The following is a 20,140-nucleotide window of genomic DNA, read 5'->3' on the forward strand; positions in this document are numbered from 1 at the left end:
TTGTAAACGAATATTAAAGGTACCATAGACTGCCAGAAGAACTAATATATTTGTGTTGGAAGAAGTACAATCAGAATGCTCCTTAAAAGTCGAGATGGCTGGACTTTGTCTCTCATATTTAGACATATTATCAGGAGGGACCAGTCCCTGGAGAAGGACATCGTGCTTGGTAAAGTGGAGGGACAGAGAAACAGAGGGAGGCCCCCGACGAGATGGATGGGCACAGTGGCAGCAACAATGGGCTCAAGTGTGGCAGCAACTGAGAGGATGGTGCAGGATGGGGTGGTGTTTCATTATGGTGTGCACAGGGTTGCTATGAGGCAGAGCTGACTCCACAACACCTAACAACAACATATGGAAAACACTGAGAAAAGTATTTGGAACATGAGTGCTCAGAAAACGTCATGATTATGATGATTGTTATATTTTATATGCAACAACTATTATTATCAGGATGAATAATAATAATAAAACTTGGCTGTTTTAGTGTTGGATATTTTACAGAAATAAAAATGTCCTTTTTGTCTGTCTTTTCAGATAAGTTGGTTACCCTGGAACTCTTGAGTGCTAAAACATCCAACAAGACTGATGCCACCTCTTGTCACCATGGAGATATTACTTCATGCCAAGGGTTTTCAGCACCTAGCGATCCCTGATATTGTCAGAGCATTATATAAAGGTTACAGAACAATGCCCCCTCAGTATTTCTCTAATTATGAATCCATGAAACAGGACTTCAAACTGGAGGTCCCAGAATATTTCAACTTCGCTAAAGATGTCATGGATCAGTGGACCAAGATAGAAAAGGTACAGCACAGGACCCATCAGGTGATGGCAGTGGTTCTCAGGTGGGAGCAATTTTGCCCCCAAGGGACATGTGGCAATATCCTGAGACCTTTTTGTTGTCTAGATTGGGATGGGAGAGATGCTAGTCCCATCTAGTGGGGAGAGGTCAGGAACGCTGCTAAGCATCCTACAGTGCACAGAATTAAGAACCCAAACCAAGGCAGTTACTATGGAGTAGATTGGGAGTCATGGTAACCCTCTGTCACTGTAGAGCTATGTTCTACTGGGTTTCCTTTCAGTGGCTGATTTTCCAAAAGTAGACTGCCAATTTTTCTTCCAAGATGCCTCTGGTAGGCTAGAAACTCAAACCTTTTAGTTAGCAGCCAACCACACTAATCATTTGTACCACCCATGGACTCCAACAAAGAATTGTCCTTACTGTTTTAGGTGCTGTTGATTCGGTTCTGACTCATAGCAACCCTGGGTACATCAGATGGAAACATTTTCCGTGTCCTGTATCATCCTCACAATCATTGTCATGGTTGAGCACACTGGTGCTGTCACTGTGGCAATCCATCTTGTTGGGGTTTTCCTCGTTTTCATTGACTCTCCACTTTACCAAGCATAATATCCTTCCTTCTCCAGGGACTGGTCCTTCCTAACATGCCCAAAATATAAGAGATTGAGTCTCACCATCAACTCTTCTAAGGGTCAATCTGACTGCACTTCCTCCACACCAGGTGTGTTTGTCCTTCTGGCAGTCCATGGTACTTTCAATATTCTTGGCCAATACCATAATTCAAATGCATTAGTTTTTCTCCGGTCTTTCTTATTTATTGTCCATGTTTTACGTACACATGAGATGACTGAAAATACCATGGCTTGGGTCATCTTAGTCCTCAAGAAGGTGACATCTTTGCTCTTAACGACTTTAAACAGGTCTTTCAGAGCAGATTCATTCACTGCACTACATCATTTGGTTTCTTGACTGCTGCTTCCATGAGCATTGATTGTGGATCCAATAAGATGAAATCCTTAACAGCTTCAACCTTTTCTCATTTGTCATGATTCTTATTGGTCCAATTATGAGGATTTTCATTTTATTTACATGAGGTGCAATCCATTTGAAGGCCGTGTTCTTTGATCTTTATCAGTAAATACTTCAAATCCTCTTCACTTCCAGCAAACAAGAGTGTACCATGGGTATATGTTAATAAGTCTTCCTCCAATCCTGTTGCCAAGTTCTTCTGCATACAGTACAGCTTCTCAGATTATCTGCTTAGCATACAAATTGAATAAATATGGTGGAAGAGTACAACCCTGGCACATACCGTTTCTGGTTTTAAATCACTCAGTGTCCCCTTGTCCTGATTTAACAACTGACTCCCGGACTATGTACAGGTTCTTTATGAGCGCAATTAAGTGTTCTAAAATATCCATTCTTCTCAGTGTTATTCATAGCATGTTAGGATCCACAAACAGTGAAATACCAACCATGGAGTTATTCAGTCTAAAATGTCAATAATTCCATAGCTGAGAAATCCTGGGTTATATAAACATATGACTCGAAGTTAATTTTTTAAAAAAAGAGTGAAAAGTGATTCTAAGAGTCAGAAGTGGTAGGAAATGAGCCATAGATACTATACTGTATGGAGAGAAACATAAATGGATGCAAGAACTCTAACGTTCTGGAAAGTAAAACAATCAGACTGAATGAGAAATGACATGGACCAGAAAAGATGACATAGCTTTCTCAATACCTAGAAATATGGGGCCCAAGGTATTTCCAAATGTTCCAAATATGTTCTATTCAATGACTTGTGAATTTTCTTCAAAGAAAGTACTCCATTACAACAGTTGAAAAGTAGAATTTAACTGCACAACAACCTTAAAATCCTGACTGGTTTCTCTTTCCTTAGGCTGGAAAGAGGTCTCCCAATCCAGCTTTCTGGTGGATAGATGGAAATGGAGAAGAGGTGAGGTGGAGTTTTGAGGAACTGGGATCTTTGTCCAAGAAATTTGCTAATACACTTACAGAAGCCTGCGCCCTGCAAAGGGGGGATCGAGTCATTTTGATTCTACCCAGGATTCCAGAGTGGTGGCTTGCAAATCTGGCTTGTCTTCGAACAGGTTAGTAATGTTTACACTCTGATTGTATTTAAACTAAGCTGGATGGGAGATTTTCCAAAACATCTAAGGCATTAAGAAACATTTATTTGGGTATATTCTTTGAAGAAAAACTGTACACAATATAGGATTAACTTCAGGAACTTTAGAAATGTGTTGGAAACATGTAATATATTTTGACCTGAATTTATGTTGTTGTTTTTGATAGTTTTTCTGGAGCTGGGTTGTGTCTGAAGGAGTTCCTGGGTGGCATGAACGGTTACTCTTGACTCCCACGAGATAGATTGCTATTTCAAATCCATCCAGAGGTGCCTCAGAAGACACGCCTGGCAATCTACTTCTGAAAGGTCACATCCTTGAAAACTGTATGGAGCAGTTCTATTCTGTACACGGGGAGTCACTGTGACCTGAATTAGGACTGGGGTTTTTGGTAACAAGTTTGTTAAACAAATGAAATGCAACAATTGATTACTCTCGTATCTATTGCTCTTCTGCCACAGGACTGATGTTGTTGTTAAGTGCCATCGACTCAGTTTCAACTCGTAGCAACCTTGTATAGGGCTTCCGAGGAGCAGCTGGTGGGTTTGAACTGCCAACCTTGCATTTGCAGCCCAGTGCTGATTCTTCAGTGCCACTCCAGGAGTCCACAGGGCTCATGGACATCTAAAATTCAAAGCATCCACAACTGAATTTATCATCTGCCTACCCACCCCAATTTTGCTTCATGCATTTATTTCCTCATGGTTAACTACCATCTATCTGATGCCTCAAGCTAGCCATCTCTAACTCCTCCCTCCAAATCAGTCCCTACTGTTGTGTTGTTAAGTGCCTTTAAGTCGGTTCCAACTCATAGTGACCCTGTATATGGTCTCCAAGGAGTGACTGGTGGGTTTGAACCACCGACCTTTCAATTAGCAGTCCAGTCCTTATCCTAGAAGGCTTCACCAGGACCCCAATCAGTCCCTATGTCTTGTGAATTTGACCCTCTAAGTGACTCCAGAATGAACAGTGATTAAGCTCTGGGTCACTGACCTAAAGTCAGCACTCATCAGACCATCTGCAGGAGAAAGACATGAACGTCTGCTTCCTTACAGATGACAGTCTTGGAAACTCTATGGGGCGGTGCCACTCAATGCTGTAGCGCACTCTGAGTCAGAATCCACTTGACAGAGTTATTACGCTTTTTGTTATCAGTGTCTCCAGAGTCCCTCTTCTCCAATATCATTGCCATTACCTTATATCTTTATCATCTCCTGAGTGGATTTCCCCCCAAGTTCTCCCTAATTCTGGTCTTAAGAGTTTTCACACCTCACCCCACCCCAATTCATCCTCTGTAGCCAGTGGGTTTTTTTTTTTTTTTTTCCTGGAACATACATTTTATCCTGTTAGTTTGCTGTTTAGCATCATGTAACAACTCCCTATTATCTATCAGAGAAAATCTAAACTTCTTTAGATGAGTCATGAAAGGCCCTAGTACTTGTTACTGTTAGGTGCCGTTGAGTCGGTTCTAACTCTTAGTGACCCTACGCACAACAGAGCAAATCTCTGCCCAGCCCTGTGCCATTCTCACAATTACTACGTTTGAGACCATTGTTGCTGCCATTGTACTAACCCATCTTGTTAGGGGTCTTCCTCTTTTTCACCTACCCTCCACTTTCTCCAAGGAGTGATCCCTCCTGATAGCATGGCCAATGAATGACAGACTAAAGCTCGCCATCCTCGCTTCTAAGAGCATTCTGGCTACATTTCTTCCAAGGCAGGTTTCTGTATTCTACAGGTAATATTCTTCCCCAAAACCATAATTCTAATGCATAAGTTCTTCAACAATCTCCCTTATTCACTGTCCAACTTTCACATGCATATGATGCAATTGAAAATACTATGGTCTGGGTCAGGTGCACCTTAGCCCTCAAAGTAACATCTTTCCTCTTTAACATTTTAAAGAGGTCTTTTGCTGCAGAATTGCCTACTGCAATATATCTTTTGATTTCTTGACTGCTGCTTCCATGAGTGTTGATTGTGGATCCAAGAAAAATGAAGTCTTGGACAACTTCAATCTTTTCTCCATTTACCATTATGTTATTTATTGGTCCGTTGGTAAGGAATTTTGTTTTCTTTACAGTGAGATGCAACCCATACCCAAAGCTGTAGTCTTCAACCTTCATCAGTAAGTATTTTAAGTCCTTTCCACTTTCAACAAGCAAGGTTGGATTATCTGCATATTGCAGATTGTTAATGAGTCTTTCTCCAATTCTGATGCCACATTCTTCTTCATGTAATCCAGTTTTTTAGATTATTTGCTCAGCATACAGATTGAATACATATGGTGAAAGAATACAACCCTGGCACACACCTTTCCGAATTTTAAACCATTCGGTGTTCTCGTGTTCTGTTTGAACAACTGCCTCTTCTTTATGTACAGGTTCCTCATGAGCACAATGTAATGCTCTGGAATACCCATTTTTCTCAATGTTTCTCAGTTCTTGTACGTTTTGTTATGATCCACACAGTTGAATGCCTTTGCATAGTCAAAAAAGCACAAGTAAACACCATTCTTGCATTCTCTGCTTTAACTAACATCCATCTGATATCAGCAATGATAGTCCTCATTTCCTGTTCTCTTAAGAATCCAGCTTGAATTTCTGGCAGCTCCCTGCCAATGTACAGTTACAACAGTTTTGTTTTTTTTTTCTTTAATTTATTTTCAGCAATGTTTTACTTGCATGTGATATTAATGATATTGTTTAGTGATTTTTCAGTTGGGTCACCTATTATTGGAATGGGCACAACTATGGATCTCTTTCAACTGGCTGGCCAGGTTGCTCTCTTCCAAATTTCTTGGCACAAAGTAGTACCTCCAGCACTGAATTTGTTTGTTCACACATTTCAATTGGTTTTCCATTGATTCCTGGAGCCCTGTTTTTTACTAATGCCTTCAGAGCAGCTTGGACTTCTTCCTTCAATACCATCGATTCTTGATTATATGGTATCTCTTGAAATGGTTGAACATTGACCAGCTTTTTGGATACAATGACTCTCTGTATAACTTTCATCTTCTTTTGATGCTTCTTGCATCATTTAATATTTTGCCTATAGAATCCTTCAGTGTTTCAACCTGAAGAACTTTTTCTTCAATTCTTTCAGCTTGAGAAATGCTGAGGATGTTCTTCCCTTTTTGTTTTCTATTTCCAGATCTTTGCGCATTTCATTATAATATTTAACCGTCTTCTTGAGCTGCTCTTTGAAATGTTCTGTTCATCTCTTTAACTATCTCATTTTTTCTCACTTGTTTTATCTTCGCTATACTCAAGGGCAAGTTTCAGAGTCTCTTCTGACATCCATTTTGGTCTTTTCTTTCTTTTGTATAACTTTTTGTTTGCTTCATGGATGACATTCTTGATATCATCTCACAGCTCTTCTGGTCTTCAGCCATTGGTATCTAATGCATCAAATCTGTTCTTGAGGTAGTCTCTAATTCAGGTAGGATAGATTCAAGGTCATATTTTGATTCACACAGACTTGTTTTAATTAATAGATGTTTAATAAATTAATTAATGGATACCAATCTTATGAATTCCATTTCATCTTTTAACAACTTTCAATTTTCCTAGATTCATACTTTGTACATTCCAAGTTCTGATTATTAATGGATGCTTGCAGCTGTCTCTTCCCATTCTGAGTTGTATCACATCAACTAATGAAGTTCCTGAAAGCTTTGTTTCATTGATGTCATTAAGGTCAAATCTACTTTGAGGAGGTAGCTCTTCCCCAGTGGCATTCTGAGTGCCTTCCAACCTGAGGGACTTATCTTTAGTCACTATAGTCGATAATGTTCCACTGCTCTTCATAAGGTTTCCAGTGGCTACCATTCAGAAATAGTCCACCTCTCCTTCTTCCTAGTCTGTCATAGTCTGGAAGCTCTGCTGAAATCTGTCCACTATGAGTGAGCCTGCTGGGATTTAAAATACTGGTGGCACAGCGACATACAAGCCGCCACAGTACGACACACTGACAGACGCGTGGTGGAAGCCCTAGGTTTCTCCTCATTGTTGTTCCTATTTCTCCGACTCTTCAGCTGTATCAAATGGTTTCCTGGAAGGTTTGAGATCTTTCCCATCTCTTGGCTTTTGTCCACAATGTTTCCCATGCTTGGAAAGCCTTTCCCTCATACTTAACCACCTGGACACCTCCTAGTGTTCAAGTCTCATCTCCAATGTTTCCTTCATAGGCAATCCCACCCTAACATTCCATTGCAGCTGCTTTTATTGTGGGACTCCTCAAAGGAACACATATGTACCTTGATTTTAACATTTTAGCATATTGACTGGGTGTGGGATCTTGGTGTGGTGCTGTAGGATAAGCACTGGACTGCTAACTGCAAGGTCAGTGGTTCAGATCCCCCAGCTGCTCCGTGGAAACCCTATTCAGAGTCACTATACCTTGGAATCAACTTGAAGGCACTTAACAATGTATGGACTGAGTACTATTTGCTTATGTGTCTGCCAGACCCATAAAACTATGTAACCAGCTTGATGTCACGTAACAACTGGTGATTCTAAGGAACCCTGGTGGCACGGGGGATTAAGCATTGGGCTGCTAACCACAAGGTTGCTGGTTCAAACCCACAGACTCCTCCCAGGGAGAAAGATGAGGCAGTTTGTTCCCATAAAGATTTACAGTCTCAGAAACCCTAATGAACAGTTCTACTCTGTCCTGTGGGGTGGCTATGAGTCAGATTTGACTTGATGGCAGTGTGTACGGGTGATTCTGATGTGTGTTCAAGTTTGAGAACCAGTTAGCTGGAGGAAGTGAATTTGTTATCATAGAATGGTGTCAATTACATGTTGCCATCCAGTTGACTGGGGACTCCATGTGAGTCAGAGTAGAACTGTGCTCCCCAGAGTTTTTAATGGCTGATTTCTAGAAGCAGCTCACTGAGCTTTTCCCCCCAAGGCACCTCGGGGTAGACTGTGACCTTTTGGTTAGCAGCTTAGTGCATGAAGAGCTTACACCACGTCATAAGGTGACAAGACTTTAGCAGATCTGTCCACCACCTAGTAAGTCAGGAAACTTATATGTCAGTGTGCGGAGAGTACAACTTGGAATGTGAAGGATGGTGATGGTGGTGGTGGTGGCTATGTGCCGTGGAGTTGGTTCTGATTCATAGCAACCTTGTATAGAGTTTCCGAGGCTGTAAATCCTTACAGGAGCAGAAAGCCTCATCTTTCTCCCGTGGAACTGCTGGTAGTTTCGAACCGCTGATTGTGAGATTAGCAGCCTGACTCGTAACCTCTACGCCACCAGAGCTCCAGAATATGAGGTGAGGACTCTCATTACCACATGTGTGGATTTTTTTTTTTTTTTTTGCTAAATGCCATCAAGTCAGTTCTGACTCATAGTGGCCCTGTATAGGAGAGACTGGTGAACTTGAACCGCAGGCCTTGTGGTTCAAATGACCTTGCTGTCCAGCATGTCAATCCTATTAGTAAGGTATTCACTTGCATTAAGAAGCATATTTATGACAAAGGCCAAGAGATTCTGGCTGCGAGTAACCCCCTCGCTCCCTGTTAACAAAGCTACATGAGAAGACAGAGTTGAGCCTGAAGTCTGTTTTATGGACATGGGTTTAGGATAGGAGACTTTCAAAATTCAATTTGTTGGCATCAAGATTTAAAAGCCCGATCCATCCACCCATCCCTCTAGACCCATCCACCCATCTCCAACACACATTTACTGAGCACCTGACATGCTTCAAGTACTGTGCAGTTTAGAGTCCACTGGGAGAGAAAGCGATGAGTTCATCATCACCTAGTGTGTGGTTAGACTGACAAATGTGACGGAACAAATAGCAGAGGAGTTTCAAGTGCACACTAGGGGACCCACAATACCCTGAGAGGGGTGCTGTTCAAACCAGGCCTGAGGGGTATGATTCAGTAAGAGAAGGAGAAGGAAGACAAGGAGGGAGCAGTCGAGGCGAATGAAAAAAACCCAACCCAACCCATTACCATTGTGATCCTACAGGACTGAGTAGAACGGCTCTCATAGGGAGTCCTGGTGTGGCGCTGTGGGATCAGCACTGGACTGTTAACCACAAGGTCAGTAGTTCAAACTCACCAGCCGCTACTCAGAAATCCTATACAGGGTCGCTAAGAGTCAGAACCAACTCGATGGCATCTGACAACAGCAATGGTCTCCATAGAAGTAAACTGCTGTATCCTCGTTCCCATGGAGCACCTGGGGGGTTCAAGCTACTGACTTGTTAGCAGTACTGCTTAGCCTGCCATCTCTGTGAACCACTGCGTCTGTTTACAGTGACTGCATCTCTCGCTTTTCTATGATGTGGCGTTCTAGGTCATCTGTTTCCTTCATTTCCAAGTTCTCAGAGAGATCTGCCCTATAGACCTCAGTGCCAACAAATAAAATCATATCGCATTTTAATTTTGAAATTCCTATGTATCATAGGTGAAATCCCATTACAGCAGAAACCTCAGCCTGTGACTATTTATAGGTAGGAAGCCTCTATCATGTGGACCCTTAGTTTAGGAAATGTTTACCAGAAAATGAGTGCAATACCAAACTCAGCTGATGGAGTGTTTCACATTCCTATGATATACATGATCCCTCAGACTTTAAAATACATGTTTTTCGTATGTTCATTTGTTTCCTCACAAGAGTTGTAGGAATCCCTGGGTGGTGCTTCACACAGTTGACAAATGTCGAACCTGAAGCAGATCTAGGTGAAGTGGCTTATCCAGGGCCACTGGGCACTAAGGGTGCCTGACTCCGCTGGACCACTACACAGGAGGCAAGAAGATCACAATCACGGAAGTGCACCCCTCAGTCCTTTCCCTTGGAAAGAACCATCAGTCAGTCAGTTATGTGTACTTTGAGGCTGGTGTACTGACTTGGAAAGTATCCTTGTGACTCGGTGGTTAAAGTGCCTACTGCTAACAGAAATGCCAACGGTTCGATCCCACGATGTGCTCTGCAGGAATAAAACGTGACAGTCTGCTTCTGTAAAGATGACAACCTTGGGAATTCTATGGGTCGGTTAGGAGTTGACTCAATACTACTGGCTTTGGTTGGGTTTGAACTGAAGTGTGAAGCCTGGTGTTGCAGTGTTTAAGTGCTAGCTGTTAATCAAGAGGTCGGTGGATTGAACTCATCAGAAGTTCTGCAGGAGAAAGAAGCGGCAGTTCTGTAAAGACTAGTCTTGGAAACCCTGAGTGGGCAGCAGTTCTACCCTGTCCTATAGGGACACTATGACTTGGAATGACTCCATGGCAATGGGGGATTTTGGTACTGGAGTTAGAATGCAAAATGGATTTCTTATTCGGTGACTTGCTACTTCAGTAATCTTGCACAAGTTATTCCTAGCTTTATGCTTTTGGTTTTTTGGTGGGTATTACATGACCTAAAGGACTCCTGGTGTGGCACTGCAGGATAATGCACTGGACCGCAAGGTCAGTTTGAGCCACAAGATTGGCAGTTCAAGCTGCAAGGCTGGCAGTTCAAACCCATCAGCTGCTCATCAGAAACCCTATAAAGGTCGCTATGAGTCGAGATTGACTCAACAGCACTTAACAACAACAACAACAACAATTAGTTTTATGGGAGTCCTGATGTGGTACTATAGGATAAGCACTGGACCATAAGGTGAGTTTGAACCTCAGGGTCAGCAGTTCAAACTCACCAGCTGCTCCCTGTAAACCCTATACAGGGTCACTATGAGTTGGAACAGACTCGACGGCACTTACCAACAACAAATGAGTTAAAACATATAAAACAGTTAGAATTGCACCTGGCACACTGAAAGTACTTGATAAATGTTGGATGATATTACTTCTCAATTAAATTCCCTTTCAAGCTCATTTTATGAATAGTCTTCAAATAGATAATTATCTATTTTTGCATCCTTTTATATTGGTGTAATGATAAAATATCACAACCAGGTGATCTGTTGGAAGGTCACAGCTATGAAAACTCTAAGGGACAAAGTTCTACCCTGTAACACATGGGGGCACCATGAGTCCAAATTGACAGCATTTCGTTTGCTTCTTTTATTTTTTAGATCAAAGTATCATAGATTTTGAGATCCCTTGAAAGCAAAAGCAGAATAATGGAAAAAAGACAAAAAGATACCTTGCCTGGTAAACTAATTAACTCCTTCTGAGAATACAGACTGTATGTGACCATTCTGTATCTACTACCATAAATAACATACCCTAATCGACTACCATAACTAACATACCCTGATCTACTACCATAACTAACTAACATACCCGGACCTACTACCATAGCTAACATACCCGGATCTACTACCATAGCTACCATACCCTGATCTACTATCATAGCTAACATACCCGGATCTACTACCATAGCTACCATACCCTGATCTACTATCATAGCTACCATACCCTGATCTACTACCATAGCTACCATACCCAGATCTACTACCATAACTAACATACCCGGATCTACTACCATAACTAACATTGGAGTCCTGGTGTGGCGCTGTGGGATAATGCATTGGACCGCAAAGTTGGTTTGAATCGCAAGGTCAGCGGTTCAAATTCACCAGTGATTCCTTGGAAGCACTATGTTGTTGTTGTTGTTGTTAAATGGTGTCAAGTCGGTTCTGACTCTATTGACCCTATCTAGGGTTTTGAAGGAGCAGCTGGTGAGCTTGAACCACCAACCTTGTGGTTCAAACTGACCTTGCAGTCTAGCTATGAGTTGGAACCGATTTGACAGCACTTGACAACAACAACAACATGACAAAGAAGAAAATCTGTTTTTCTAAACACTGTTTCTTTTCTGCTCCCTTAGGGACAGTTTTAATTACAGGACCCACTCAACTGACCCAGAAAGACATCCTTTACAGATTACAGTCATCCAGAGCCAAGTGCATTATTACTGATGACGTTTTAGCCCCAGCTGTGGATGCCATCATACCTAAATGTGAAACCCTGCGCTCCAAGCTAATTGTGTCTCAGAACTCCAGAGAGGGATGGGGGAACCTCAAGGAGATGATGAGGTGAGTAACCGTAATTGTAGAACAGCTTCCCTAAAGGAAATAAAGGAAAGATGTCCAACTCATTTATCATTGTTGTTGTTAAGTGCCATTGAGTTAGTTCTGACTCAAAGCAACCCCGTATAGGGTTTCCAAGGAACAGCTGGTGAGTTTGAACCACTGACCTTGTGGTTCAAACTGACCTTGTGGTCAAATGCTTATCCTACAGCGCCATACCAGGACTTCCTCCAACTCACTTGTTGTTCTTAAGTGTCATTGAGTCAGTACCAACTCATAGCAACCCCTGTGTACAACAGAACGAAACACTACCCGGTCCTGAACCATCCTCACAATTGTTGCCACGCTTGAGCCCATTCATGCTGACACTTTGCTAAACCATTTCACTAGGGGTCTTCCTCTTTTTCTCTGACCCTCCACCTTACCAAACATGATATCCTTCCCTCTTGACAATATGTCTGAAGTATGAGAGACAAAGTTTGGCCATTCTGGCCTCCAAGGAGCACTCTGGCTGCACTTCTTCCAACACAGATCCGTTTGTTCTTTTGGCAGCCCATAGCACTTTCAATATTCTCCCCCAACACCATAACTCAGAAGCATCAATTCTTCTACGGTCTTCCTTATTCACTGTCCAGCTTTTGCATGCATATGAGGTTACTGAAAATACCATGGCTTGGATCAGGCACACCTTAGTCCTCAAGCTAACATTTTTGCTCTTCAACACTTTAAAAAGGTCTTGTGCAGCAGATTTGTTTAATGCAATACACCATATGATTTCTTGACTACTGCTTCCGTGAGTGTTGATAGGTGATCCAAGAAGAATGAAGTCCTTGACAACTTCAATCTTTTCTCCAATGATAAGAATGTTGTTTATTGGTCCATTGGTGAAGATTTTTGTTTTCTTTACATTGACTCACTAGTGATCAGAAAAATGCAAGTTAAAGCTCTAAGTAAGGGGCCCAGAGTGGATATAGGTTGGGATTCCCAGGAAGCAGACCCTGAGTAAGAAGCCTAATAAGGAGTTCTCAGGGTCACCACCTGTGAAGGCAAGGCAAGGCAAGGCAAGTGGAATTAGGCAGAGAAACAATGTGTGTTTTGTTTTTTAAAACTTTTTATTGTGAACTAAGTAAAGGCTTATAGAGAAAATCCTCAGTTTTACATTCAACAAATCATAAACTTTGCTTCGTTACAATGACTGAAATCCCTTCCATGTACCAAGAGTTAGCAGCATATACCTCTATTCACTTTAACCTTGCATTCCTCCACATCTCCTGCTATCTCCATGTTTCCTCTGCTAACCTCTCTCTTGTTTACTGCCTGCCCTGTCACCCATATTAACATGTGTCCACAACCCTCTAGCCTCTGGTAGCACAGTGGTTACAAATCGGGCTGCTAATCTCACAGTCAGCAGTTCAAAACTACCAGCTTTCTGGGGGAGAATGCTGAGGCTTTCTGCTCCCATAAAGATTCATAGTCTTGGAAACCCCGTACAGGGACGCTATGAGTCAGAACCGACTTCACGGCACATAACAACAACAACCCTCTAGCCTGTGAATAATTTTCCCTCTTCCATCTCCTCTCCCCTGCCCTGTAACCATCATAGATTGTTTCTTTTATCAAGAAAACCTTTTAACTTTTACAACATTGATTGTCTTATCAAGAAAGCTTTTCCTTAACTTTTACAACACTGATTGTCTTATCAAGAAAGCTTTTCCTTAACTTTTACATCGGTCTTGTACAATCTTGTCTTTTTGTGAGTCACTAATTTCACTCAGCATAATGTTCTCCAGGCTCATCCATATTGTGAGATGTTTCACAGATTCAGTGTTGTTCTTCAACGTTACATAATATTCCATTATGTGTATGCACCAAAGTTTGTTTAACCTCTTCTGCTGATGAGCATTTAGGCTGTCTCCATCTTTTGTATAATGTCTCTTGTAGACAGCATATCGAAGGATCCTGTTTTCTTATCCGTTCTGCATTCTCTGTCTCTTGACTAGTACATTTATTTCATGTACATTCAGTGTAATTATCAATAGGTAAGAATTGATTGCTGTCATTTTGCTGTGTGTGGTTTTGTTTCACATAATTTTCCGCACTCAGTTTATTTAGTTTGTGGGTTTTCTTTTCATTTATGTTTACTATATTTTTGGGTTTTCTTTTTTTTATTTTGATGTACAGGTATATTCGTTTTCTTTGAGGTTACCCATAATTAATTTTTTTCCATGTTGAAAAGAGTCTGTTTTATCCTGAAATCTACTTGACTTCCTCACCACTTGAAAGTTCTGGAGTTACACTATTCCTTCTTTTTGCCTTTTAGTTGACTTCATTATAAATTGGTATCTTTGGCTCCCTATTTTCAGTCTTGTAGGCTTGTTTTACTTTGAATACTCCTTACCAGTTGCTCTGTGGGATATAGATGAGGCTTTCTGCTCCCATAAGGATTTACAACCTCAGAAACCCTACAGAGGTGCTATGACTCAACAACACACAGAGGCATCAGCAGTTTTATAATGTTAACCATGACTTCTATTAATGTACTAATTCTAAAAAATCATATTTTTAAGTATCCACTGTGGAGGGAAAGTGGCATTTCTTCACATAACCATGATTACAAGATTACAAGAAATTCTTGAGTGTTTTAAATGATTCAAGACTTCTTTATTATCCATGAAAAAGCTATGAAATTGACTTCTGGGCTAGGGATGGCAAAGTTTATTTTGATTCCAGAAAGTACCTAAAAAGATGGAGAGATGGGTTTTAACTTCAAATTGAACCTAGGTCATTAGGGCCTGATCCATGAGGTGAAGAGGCCAGTTCTTGAGACCCATTCAGAGGTATGAGTCTTTGACATTGTGTTGGATGTTGCTGTGTTCTTTCATAGACATGCCAGCGACAGCCATACCTGTGTGAAGACCAAACACAATGAGCCGATGGCCATTTACTTTACCAGCGGGACAAGTGGCTCTCCGAAAATGACCGAGCACAGCCAAGGCAGTTTTGGTATAGGACTGTCGATCAATGGAAGGTATTTCCACCACACTGCAGCTTGAAGGATCCAAACTAGAAAGGTGACAATTCATGTACGGTCTTCTTTCTTTGGTCCTTGCATACATCAGGATTATTCTTTGTTTTCCCAGATTCTGGCTGGACTTGACACCCTCAGATGTGATGTGGAATACCTCAGACACAGGCTGGGCAAAATCTGCGTGGAGTAGTGTCTTTTCTCCATGGATCCAGGGAGCATGTGTATTTGCACATTATCTGCCACGTTTTGAGCCAACTTCCATCATGCAAGTAAGGCAGAGCACAAGAGGCAGAATTTAGCAATGCATTAGTAAGACTGAGGAATACGATAGCTTATAGATGTCAGAGTAGACAACATGATTTCAGATATTTCATGTCTGGAAAGTTAGTCTGCAAAGGTGTACAAAGCAAAGGTGTGAGTGTAATTACAGTCAGTACACAATAAGTTATCCTGGGCCAACCACAGACATCTAAGTATTTATTATAGTTGTTAAGACCATGAGTTTACTTCTTCTAAATTTCAGACACTCTCCAAGTTTCCCATCACCGTCTTTTGTTCAGCTCCGACTGCATACCGAATGCTTATACAGAATGATATGACCAGGTAAGAAAAATGGATAAATTGGCCTTCGTAGGGGAAGAGGGAGGAGGCCTGGTGGAACAGTGGTTAAGTACTTGGAAGCTAACTGAAAGGTCAGCAGTTTGAACCCACCAGCCTGCTCCGTGTGAGAAAGATGTTCAGTCTGCTGCCCTAAAGCTTTATGGCTTTGGGAACGCTATGGAAGAGTTCTACTAGAAGTCCCAATGGACTTGGTGACAATGGGTTTGGGTTTGGGGTCGGGAAAATGGGGAGGAAAAGGAAGCTATCAAATAAAAGATCTTTCTGCCTAAAATCATAGCTCCAGACTAGTAGGTTTCTTCTCCTCGCTAACACGGTATAAGTGTTTAATACTGTGTCTAGGGTAGGTTCCACCAAGTAAAAGACTCATCTCAGTGAGGATGGGTGAGAGGCTGTAACTGTTTGGGATGATGATTGTTGCCTGAGCTGAGAAAATAGAGAAGTTGCTCTTATTCTGGTCCCAAGCTCAGCAAATAGCGAAAAGGTTAAATGGCTTTATTACTGATTCCTTTGGAAACGGGAGATGGATAAACATTTACCAACTGATCTTATTAAATGTTGGCTAGGGAATTCATCAACATGACATCAAATTCAACAGGTATATAAGAACATATAGTGAAAGGTCCCCTTCCAATCGCTGATACACAAGTCAGTCCGCATGTCTTCTCCTCTCGTTTCTAGACACTGCAGAATTTGCACACAGGTCTGTACCTTAGTTTTCCCTTAACAGTACAGTTTTAAAGGGGGCTTTAAAATATTCATAGGAAAATCCCATTACCTTTGCATTCCATTTTTCCATGAATTCTTCTGGAAAGCTCCCTCAAATATCCCAGAACTGGGCTCACCAATATGGTGACCACTAGCCACATGTGACTACTTAAATATTTAGTCCTTCCACAATGCTTCAAGAGTTCATTAGCCACAGTGGTTGGTTATGTGTCATGGAGTCTGTTCCAACTCATAGGGACCCTATATAGGGTTTCTGAGGCTGTAAATCTTTCCAGGAGCAGAAACCCTCATCTTTCTCCCGTGGAACAGCTGGTAGTTTCAAACTGTTGACCCTGAGGTTAGCAGCCCAACCTGTAACCATTACGCTACCAGAGCTCCTTATGAGCCACATAGGGCTCATGTAGTGGATAACATAGAACTGAGAACATTCCCATCATGACAGAATGTTCTACTGGACAGCACTGTCTAGGAGCCTCCTCATTCTATTCATAACTGTGTGCAGAGTATTTCATAGCATAAATGTATCACGGTCAATTTAAGCAGACAATTGGTAAACTTTGAATCACTGACTTACAATGTTTTTATGTGGTTCCATCCCTAAGCTAAGGAAATCGTTAATGAAGCTGACTACAAACTAGGTGCTGTTTGGCCAACTCCAACTCCTGGAGAACCCCACCGGTGTCGGAGTAAAACCGCTCCATCGGACAGTGAATAAGGAGGATCGTAGAAGAATTGATGCCTTTGAGTTGTGGTGTTGGAGAAGAATACTGAAAGTGCCATGGACTGCCAAATGAATCAATAAATCTGTTTTGGAAGAAGTGCAGCCAGAGTGCTCCTTGGAGGCCAGGATGGCTAAACTTCGTCTCTCCTACTTTGGACATATTGTCCGGAGGAAACAATCGCTGGAGAAGGATGTCATGCTGGGTAGGGTGGAGGGTCAGAGAAAAAGAGGAAGACCCCCAACGAGATGGATCAGCCAGGTGGCATCATTGATGGACTCAGGTGTGGCAGCGGTAGTGAGGTTGGCCCAGGATCAAACATTGTTTCGTTCTGCTGTGCATAGGGTCGCTATGAGTCGGTTCTGAAGCGATGGCACCTGACAACAACAACAACAACAAACTAAAAGGCTGGAGGGTCACGTCAACCCAGATGAACTTGAGAAGGAAAACCTGGTGATCTACCACCAAAAAATCCGTCACTGAAAATCCGATGGAGCGGTTTTACTCCGACACCGGTGGGGTTCTCTAGGAGTTGGAGTTGGCCAAACAGCACCTAGTTTTTCCTACCTTCTCCTGTGACTGCTTGGCTTTTCTTTGCCACAAGTCATCTCCCCTTTCAAAAGGGAAAAAAGAAAACCAATTTTATGGTACTAGAATTTTTTTTTTTAATCAGGGAAAGGGGCCTGGAAGGAAGTAAAACACAGTTCAATTTAAAGTTCACGAGAAACAACCCTAATTTCCATTTCTCCCCCATTTTCCCTCCTAAATCAAACCTAACTTGCTATCTGTTTACTGAGAAGCTATAACTTCAAAAGCTTGAAGCACTGTGTGAGCGCTGGAGAGCCAATGAACCCTGAAGTGACTGAACACTGGAGAAATCAGACGGGTCTGGATATCTACGAAGGATATGGGCAGACGGAAACGGTACACTGAGCCCACTGATGTAACAGGGCTGGATACTATTCAGTCAGATGAATAAATATCTAAGTGTCAATTACAGCCTTCTGATTATTTGAGGGGTAGGGAAAGAATGGAGTAGTTAGAAGAGTATTTTAAAAATATCTTTAAAATGCTTGAGGATACCTCAATTATAAGATAGCTCTATAACAGATGAACAGATACAGTTGTTATTTAGACAATGGCTACTGAGAAAAACACTCTACTACAGTTGATTGAGTGAGGGCATTATAGTATTTAAAAAAAAAAAAAAAACACTAACTCTATAAAAAGAGTTTTTGCCTGTGGCATAGTATACTGTGATTCAGGGTGGTCTTAAAGGGGAAACCTCGGAAATACTTGTCTCTGGAAATAATGAGTTTGCTGGACAACTCCTTGGCAAACATACTTTAAAAGTGTTCTTTAAAGAGCTCAAAGAGATCATTAAGAAGAAGAAATTCTAGAAAAGATTTATGAAAAATAATGAAAGTGGTTTTTATGGAGGGAAGCATTCTGGTGGCCCAGTGGCTAACGTGGTAGGCTGCTAACTGAAAGGTCGGCTGCCAGCTGCTTCACAGGACATCTGAAATGTGGCAGGAGGCTTCCACAGATTGGTGTTGATGTTGTTAAGTGCCATTGAATCGGTTCTCACTCATAGTGACCCTGTATTGGGTTTCCAAGGAGTGGTTGGTGGCTTTGAACAGCCAACCCTGCGGTTAGTGTCCAGTGCTTATCCTACAGCACCACACCTTGGAAGTCCTATGGAACAGTTGTACTCTGTTGCTATGAGTGATAGTCAACTCAATGGCTTGGGGTTTATAATAAATATGTAATGCTTTGATAATTATAAGTTTATAAGTGCTAAGGAGCTCTGGTAGCGTAGTAGTTACAAATTGGGCTGCGAGCCGCAAGGTCAGCAATTCGAAACTACCAGCTGTTCCGCGGGAGAAAGGTGAGGCTTTCTGCTCCCGTAAAGATTTACAGCCTCGGAAACCCTGTACAGGGTCGCTATGAGTCAGAACCTACTCCAACAACAACATACTATATTATGGAGTGTGGCACTGCGGGTTAATGCACTGGACTTCAAGGTCAGCAGTTCAAGCTCACCAGTCACTCCTCAGAAACCCTATACAGGGTCACTATGAGTCGGAACTGACTTGACAGCATGTAGCAACAACCACATATATATTTGTTGAATATTTATACTCTATGAGAGCAGAGAGTTTGTTTTGTTATGAGTCTGGTTCAAGATAACTTGTCATGTTACCTTACTTTTTCTCCTTCTTCCTAACTAGGTGCTAATCTGTGGAAATTTTAAGGGGATGAAAATTAAGCCTGGCTCAATGGGAAAGCCTACTCCTATGTTTGACGTTAAGGTGCGCACATCTCTACACCCTATTCTTTGTTTGGGGGATGATTCTTTCTGCTGTTACCTCAAATGCCCTGGAAAGATGGATATGGCTTAGAAACACCAGGTTTCTGGTCTCTTTTTATTGATTTATTTTTAGTTTTGCAAATGCCTATATTATAACATGGTAAGTGCTCTACAACTAAATGAAAGGTTGCTCCTTAGAACCTACCAGCAGCCTCAGAGGGAGAAAAGACCTGCTGATTTGTTTCCATAAAGAGCCCAGCCTTGAGGTGGAAATCCTGTGGGACAGTTCTCCTCTGTCAAACTCATTCAACAGCAGTGGGTTTGGGCTTGGATGGGTCCCAACATGCATGGCTATCAGGGTCTCACGGGCTCAGTTGTACTCGAGGTGATCCCAACTGCATGTACCACCCCTTCAAGAACTCAACCCAGGGGCTTTTAGGAGCAGCTGTCTCTGAATCAATAAGGAAGACCGTAGAAGAACTCATGCGTTTGAGTTATGGTGTTCGATAAGAATAGTAAAAGTACCATGGACTGCCAAAAGAACAAACAAATCTGTGTTAAAGAAGTACTGCCAGAATGCTCCTTAAAAACCAGGATGGCGAGACTTCATCTCTCGTACTTCAGATATATCCCTGGAGAAAGACATCATCATGCTTGGTAAAACGGAGCATCAGTGAAAAAGAGAGAGACCCCCAATGAGATGGATTGGTACAGTGGCAGGTCGACAGTTCAAATTCACCAGCTGCTCCTTGGAAACCCTATAGAGGGTCCCTGTGAGTTGGAACTGACTC

General features: G+C 41.9%; 1 protein-coding gene across 1 annotated transcript in view; it reads left to right on the plus strand.

Moving 5' to 3' along the window:
* The first annotated feature begins 588 nt into the window (after nucleotides 1-588).
* ACSM3 (acyl-CoA synthetase medium-chain family member 3) overlaps nucleotides 589-20,140 on the plus strand; it is a 30,357-nt gene continuing 10,805 nt past the window's right edge. The window contains exons 1-8 of the mRNA XM_006875978.1: nucleotides 589-807; nucleotides 2,706-2,916; nucleotides 11,743-11,950; nucleotides 14,829-14,972; nucleotides 15,085-15,241; nucleotides 15,496-15,575; nucleotides 17,839-17,962; nucleotides 19,270-19,350. Coding sequence (XP_006876040.1) covers nucleotides 589-807; nucleotides 2,706-2,916; nucleotides 11,743-11,950; nucleotides 14,829-14,972; nucleotides 15,085-15,241; nucleotides 15,496-15,575; nucleotides 17,839-17,962; nucleotides 19,270-19,350 — 1,224 coding nt within the window. The remainder of the gene's footprint in view (nucleotides 808-2,705; nucleotides 2,917-11,742; nucleotides 11,951-14,828; nucleotides 14,973-15,084; nucleotides 15,242-15,495; nucleotides 15,576-17,838; nucleotides 17,963-19,269; nucleotides 19,351-20,140) is intronic.

This window comes from Chrysochloris asiatica, unplaced genomic scaffold, assembly GCF_000296735.1.
Source record: "Chrysochloris asiatica unplaced genomic scaffold, ChrAsi1.0 scaffold00348, whole genome shotgun sequence".
Taxonomy (NCBI): domain Eukaryota; kingdom Metazoa; phylum Chordata; class Mammalia; order Afrosoricida; family Chrysochloridae; genus Chrysochloris; species Chrysochloris asiatica.